This window comes from Calidris pugnax, unplaced genomic scaffold (assembly GCF_001431845.1).
Source record: "Calidris pugnax isolate Ruff unplaced genomic scaffold, ASM143184v1 scaffold173, whole genome shotgun sequence".
In the NCBI taxonomy this organism is placed as follows: Eukaryota; Metazoa; Chordata; class Aves; order Charadriiformes; family Scolopacidae; genus Calidris; species Calidris pugnax.
In genome coordinates, this window is record NW_015090917.1 from 269354 (window position 1) to 275833 (window position 6480).

Below are 6480 nucleotides of genomic sequence, written 5' to 3' on the forward strand. Positions count from 1 at the left end.
TCTCCATCAGGTCCATGTCCTTCTTATATTGGCTTATATTATTAGATTGGCTTTTCCTTAACAGGAGAGCTCTCTGCATCTGTAAATGATGCTGCTGAACAGTGGCTGGCCCGGGGTGGAAAATGGGTTCTGAAGAGTTGGCAGTGCTTGTGAGTTCTTCAGCAGATCCCCAGTAATGGTGTGTTCTTCTCTTTTCACAGCTGCCTTTTGATTTTACATGGAAAATGCTGAAAGATAAATTTAATGAATGTGGTAAGTTGCTTTATCACTTGTGATTACCCTGACACTTGAATATGAATTAAACCAGTAACTCTGGATCTGTATGTCCCCGATATGAGTATCTTAACTAAAATTTCACTCAGACTTGCTGAAATACTAGATCTTTATGTTGACAAGTGTTGTGAGGATGTTTGCCATCCCTGCTGTACTAGTGAGAGTTCTGTGGTGTTGAAAAGAAATAAATGCCTGGCCATTTGATAACCCAGTTATCAACTGGGTTATACCTGTGGTTTTTCTAAGCTTCTGTTCCCTTCTGCATCTCAGGTGCTGGGTTTATCATGTGGGTAGCCACTCTGGAGATAGGAATAGAGATATGAAAGTGCTGAGAACTGCTGAAAAGCACCTGCAGAGATTCTTTGTATCTAAATGAACATCACTGTCTGGGAAAACTGTCCTTTTCAGGCTGGATATTAGGAAAAATTTTGTCACTGAAAGGGTTCTCAGCCCTTGGAATGGGCTGCCCAGGGAGGTGGTTGAGGCCCCATCCCTGGAGGTGTTCAAAAGCCGGGTTGATGTAGTGCTGGGAGGTCTGGTTTAGTGATGATGCTCCTTGTTTGTTGTGTGGGTGTCTATTTTTGTCAGTGAGGTTGATGGTTGGACAAGATGATCTTTAAGGTCCCTTCCAACCTAGAAGATTCTGTGATTCTGTAAAAAAAAATAACTAAAAATATTCTTACATCAGCTACTGACTGTTCAGGTGTGCTCTTCAGCTTCAGGATGTTTTTTTTTTTTCTTAAAGCAGCAGTTGCTGTGCCCAGACCTTGCTCCCCAGTATCTTGTGCTCCTTGTCTGATGACAAAACCAAATCCCAGCCCATCGGGGGGACAGTTAATAGTGCAAAGTGTGTGTTCACGAGTTGGATGGGGCTTGTGCTTTGCTCTGTTCATCTGCTTTCGGTGCTGCTGCTGGAGTGAGAATTGAGGAAAGGGTTTGAATTAATTCATCTCATCAAAGTGCTGCTGCTGGAGTGAGAATTGAGAGAAAGGGTTTGAATTAATTCATCTCATCAAACTGAGAAGGGTTCTTTAAAGCAATGACTTGATAAAGCTGCTGTTTGAAAGGAATGGTGATTTCTAAAGGTAGAGGGCTATGATTTGATGGAGAATGATGTGTTACCTGCTAGGTTAAACAAAACCCTTTCTTTTCTTCCCAAGGCCACGTGCTGTATGCTGATATCAAGATGGAAAATGGGAAGTCCAAAGGCTGTGGTGTGGTTAGATTTGAGTCCCCAGAAGTGGCGGAGCGAGCCTGCCGCATGATGAACGGGATCCAGCTCCGCGGGAGGGAGATCGACGTGCGAATCGATAGAAACGCTTAAGTAGTTGCCTTTTTAACACACAGATATACCAGATTTTTTGAATTTGTATTTTTTCCTTGTTAACCATTTTAATTTGACTGGATGTAAAGGTGTTTAAAAACAATTCAGTTGCTTTCTGGAGTAATTTTAATTACTTTTTTAACAAATGGATTTCCATTTTACTGTTTTTTGCATTGAAACGGCAATGTGCACAATCTTTTTTTGTAGTTGTGGCATCTTGTTGACATTACAGATGTAAACAGTATGACTTTGATAATAAATGCAAGTTAAAGATTTCAAGTCACGGCATCCGTTACTGGCAGCCCATCCTCTGCTTGCAAAAAAGATCTGTAAACTCAGCTCGGTAAACTACAGTTTGGATTCTCTTGTCAAGAGAGAGTGTTCCCTGGTAGCTTCATTTTTCCTCCAGTGGCAATGCTGATTTTTAAATAAAAAAAAAATAAATAAAAAATCCTTTACCCTCAGCTGTCTCTGTGCCATTCTGAAGGCCTGAACTGAAAAGGGATTTAAAAACCTAATTATTTTTTCCCCTAATGGGGAGCATTTCTGTGGGGGTCACGCACCCAGGTGGGATATTTCACCTTCTCCTGCAACACATTATTTTAATAATACAAATCGAAAGTGCTTATTTTTTAAGTGGGAATTCTTGTGGTAGAAGAGCTGAAGCTTTATGCCAAAGGCAGGATTTTTTTTGTCCTTGCCTCAGTTTAGGAACTGCATGGCCTCAAAATTAAATTCTTACAGTAATGGGAAGTGAAAAGACATTCTCATGGTGGGCTTGATTCCATCAGTGGGACTTCGCTGGCTTGGAGTTGGTGGAGTCACAGAATCGCATGGGGTTGGAAGGGACGTGGGCTTGATTCCGTCTGGCTCGGAGTTGGTGGAATCACAGAATGATACGGGGTTAGAAGAGACCTCTGGAGATCATCTTCTCCAACCCCCTGCCAGAGCAGGTCCCACAGGAACGTGTCCAGGTGGGTTTGAATGTCTCCAGAGAAGGAGACTCCACCACCTCCCTGGGCAGCCTCTTCCAGGGCTCTGCCACCCTCACAAGAAAGAAGTTCCTCCTCATGTTTAGGTGGAACTTCTTACCCTCAAGTTTGTGCCCATTCCCTCTTGTCCTGTCCCTGGGCACCACTGAGAAAAGCCTGGCCCCATCCTCCTGACACCCACCCTTTAACTACCCTTTAACCCCTCAGTCTTCTCCAGGCTAAAAACACCCAAGTCCTTCAGCCTCTCCTTGTAAAGGAGTTGTTCTAGTCCCCTCATCATCTTCATAGCCCTTTGCTTTGTAGCCTGTCCTTCCCCTTTAACCCCTCAGTCTTCTCCAGGCTAAAAACACCCAAGTCCTTCAGCCTCTCCTTGTAAAGGAGTTGTTCTAGTCCCCTCATCATCTTCATAGCCCTTTGCTTTGTAGCCTGTCCTTCTTGAACTGGGGAGCCCAGAACTGGTCCCAGTGCTCCAGCTGTGGCCTCCCCAGGGCAGAGCAGAGGGGCAGGATGACCTCCCTCCACCTGTTGGCCATGCTCTTCTTGATGCCCCCCAGGATCCCATTGGCCTTCTTGGCCAGCAGGGCATGTTGCTGGCCCATGGCCATCCTGGTGTCCACCACGACTCTCAGGATCAATGGCCTCTTGGTCACAATATATTGATATCTCTCTGATACTGAGCAAGCAAAGAGCAAGAACTGCTGCTCCCTCTGTCACATCAATGGCCTCTTGATCACAATATATTGATATCTCTCTGATACTGAGCAAGCAAAGAGCAAGAACTGCTGCTCCCTCTGTCACCCAGACTCTATCCCATCAAGAAGCCATTTGAAGTGTAATCACCTGTAATTAATAAGCTAAAGCTTATTCTGGTTGTGTCTGATGAAGGTCACCTGAGCTCCTTCTGCAGCCAGCCTTGGCTTCACCTCTGCTTTCTCAATCAAGAAAATCTCCCTGAAGCGATTCCTGCCCTTTCCGACACCCCTGGAAGTGCTGCTGGATTAAACTCAGTTGTAGTTCACCGTTTTATTTATTTTTAAATATTCATTAATGAATTTTCCCTGAAAGGGAAGCGCAGGAGCATCAGCCCAGCCTTGCTGTGTGTGAGTGGGGTGTGTCCACCACAGCCCGTATGAGGAGAGGTGGGGGGTTGCTGATGTGCTGGAAGAACAGATTCTTCACTTGCTATTTCGTACTTTGGAGAGAAAAAAAACCCAAAAGACCAAAAAACACCTCAATTCTGCTGCATTTTGCTCCACAATAAAACCGTTAGTTAAAGCCTTGGTAGAGTTTCCTCGCGGCGGGCGGGCACGGCGGGGTGATGCCTCCAGCTGCGGTAGGAGCCAAAGTCCTTGAACCCCAAAGAATTCAGAAATTAAAAGCTAAATTATAGCGGGAAATAACCCCCGTTCTCCCTCCCGCCGGGTTCCCGCCATCTCCCCGGCCACGTGGCCGCCGCCCGGCGCGCGGCAGTGACGTCAGCGCGCGGCGCCGCCCGAAGGTCACGGGCCGGCCTGCGAAAATGGCGGCGGCGGCGGGGGCTGGCGGCTGCCGGGTGAGCGGGGGGACGGCGGCCGGGGGGGCCGAGAACCGGGCCCGGCCGGGCTGTAGAGGCGCCGTGGGGCTGCGGGGGGAATCGGGGGGAAGTAACGACGGGTCGCGGCTGCCGTGAGGCCCGGCCCGGCCGGACGTGGGGGTGCCGTGAGGGGCGAGAGCCGGGGTCTGGCGGTGCCGGGCCGGAACGGAGAGCGCTCGGGTGTGGGTGGGAGAGGCGGCCCGGTGCCAGCTCCCTCCTCTTCCATCCCTTCTAAGTGCCGAGGGAAGGTACCGGGAGGGGGCCGCTGAGGTACCGGGAGGCCGCTGAGGTGGCCTGAGGGGGCCGCTGAGGTACCGGGAGGTTGCTGAGGTGGCCGGGGGGGCTGCTGAGGTGGCCGGGAAGGCCGCTGAGGTACCGGAGGGGGGGCCGCTGAGGTGGCCGGGGGGGTGCTGAGGTATCAGGGAGGCCGCTGAGGTACCAGGAGGTTGCTGAGGTACCGGGGCCGCTGAGGTGGGGACACCGGGGAGGGACCGTCCTGCCCTGGCCCGGCTCTGACCCTGCCCTGAGGGCTGTGGGGCCCGGAGTGATGGTGCCTGGGGGCAGAGGGAACCGGGCCCCGGCGTCTCTCCCTGCCTCGGTGTCCCTGCTTATGCCACCATCGAGCTCAGCGAAGGACAGCCCACAGGTCGGCCTTGGAGCTTCACGGAGCTCTCTGTGATGGGCAGCTCCGCTGGTGGCCTCTTGCAAGGTTTAAATTTAAACCTGGGTTAAATTTTCCCCCCCGGGTCTAGGTGAAAGGATGTGTGTGAATAGAATGCAAAGGTTCTGGCTTTCAACGCCGCTTTGTAGCACGACAGGTTTTGAGGGTGGTTGATCTTCTTTTGTCGCCAAAGCTAAAGGTGGGATTAAGCATTTTTGCTTAGTAGCATGGAAGAAATCAAGCTTTTGGTCAAGAATTTCGCTCATTTAAATCCAGTTGGATTTAAAAGCCTGCCCCAGGTTTTAGTGCCATTCTTACAGTTAATATAGATGTTTGAGTTGTGCATATAATATCTAGCTTGTTCTTGTTTCAAAGCCTGGCCGTAGGGATGGACTGGGCAGCAAGGTTCAAAGGCTCCGGAGAGCCTTGGTTTAAACTCACTACTTTAAGGTAGTGGAACTTAGATACAGCTATGGAGGCAATCACAGAATCACAGGATAATATGGGTTGGAAGGGGTTGGAAGGGACCTCTGGAGATCATCTCCTCCGACCCCCTGCCAGAGCAGGGTCACCCAGAGCAGGTCCCACAGGAACGTGTCCAGGCGGGTTTGAATGTCTCCAGAGAAGGAGACTCCACCACCTCCCTGGGCAGCCTCTTCCAGGGCTCTGCCACCCTCACAGGAAAGAAGTTCCTCCTCAGGTTTGGATGGAACTTCCCATGGTCAAGTTTGTGCCCTTTCCCTCTTGTCCTGTCCCTGGGCACCACTGAGAGAAGCCTGGCCCCATCCTCCTGACACCCACCCTTTCAGTATTTATAAGCATAGATGATATCCCTCTCAGTCTTCTCCAGACTAAACAGACCCAAGTCCCTCAGCCTTTCCTCATAAGAGAGATGCTCCAGGCCCCTCATCATCTTTGTAGCCCTTTGCTCTCTCCCCTCTCCAGCAGTTCCCTGTCCTTCTTGAACTGGGGAACCCAGAACTGGACAAACAAACAAATAAATAAAAGGGAGCTGAATTTAAAAGACCTGAGTTAATAGAGATGTCGAAACCAGCGAGTTAATGTAACACGTGTCTTTGGGCCAGCAGGGATTGTGGGGCAATTACACCATTCCTGCTGCTGGATGGAAGGGCTGGATTTAGCCCATGGCGTTGGGCCATGCTGGCTCTGAGGACCAGACACTGCTGCTCTTCACAAAACCTTTTCAACATCTAGGAGCCTGATAAAGCGGTGGACATGTTATTGTTAGCTCAGCCACAGAATGAAATATTCTTAGCTTAAAAATAGTTTTCCAGAGCGGAGGGCCACAAAAATGATCAGAGGGCTGAAGCCCCTCTGCTGTGAGGGGGGGCTGAGAGAGTTGGGGGGGTTCAGCCTGGAGAAGAGAAGGCTCCGGGGAGACCTTGGAGCCCCTTCCAGTTCCTAAAGAAGGGGGGCTCCAGGAGAGATGGGGAGGGACTGTGGATGAGGGAGGGGAGCACTAGGAGGAGGGGGAAGGGTTTGACCCTGAAAGAGGGGAGATGGAGCTGAGATGTGGGGAAGAACTTGTTTGGTGTGAGGGTGGTGAGAGCCTGGCCCAGGTTGGGCAGAGAAGCTGTGGCTGCCCCATCCCTGGAGGGGTTCAAGGGCAGGTTGGAGGGGGCTTGGAGCAACCTGG

General features: G+C 50.3%; 2 protein-coding genes across 9 annotated transcripts in view; both read left to right on the forward strand.

Moving 5' to 3' along the window:
• Positions 1–1876, forward strand: part of HNRNPM (heterogeneous nuclear ribonucleoprotein M) — a 38205-nt gene extending 36329 nt beyond the window's left edge. For 6 of the 8 annotated variants that reach the window (XM_014949678.1, XM_014949676.1, XM_014949675.1 and 3 more), the window contains one exon: positions 1434–1870. In XM_014949678.1, coding sequence (XP_014805164.1) covers positions 1434–1597 — 164 coding nt within the window. In that variant the 3' untranslated portion in view covers positions 1598–1870. Of the gene's footprint in view, positions 1–200; positions 253–1433 lie in introns of all 8 variants that reach the window. The other 2 variants (XM_014949674.1, XM_014949672.1) reach the window with 2 other exon arrangements.
• A 2192-nt stretch (positions 1877–4068) lies between these two features.
• TIMM44 (translocase of inner mitochondrial membrane 44 homolog (yeast)) overlaps positions 4069–6480 on the forward strand; it is a 50178-nt gene continuing 47766 nt past the window's right edge. The window contains exon 1 of the mRNA XM_014949691.1: positions 4069–4141. Coding sequence (XP_014805177.1) covers positions 4109–4141 — 33 coding nt within the window. The 5' untranslated portion in view covers positions 4069–4108. The remainder of the gene's footprint in view (positions 4142–6480) is intronic.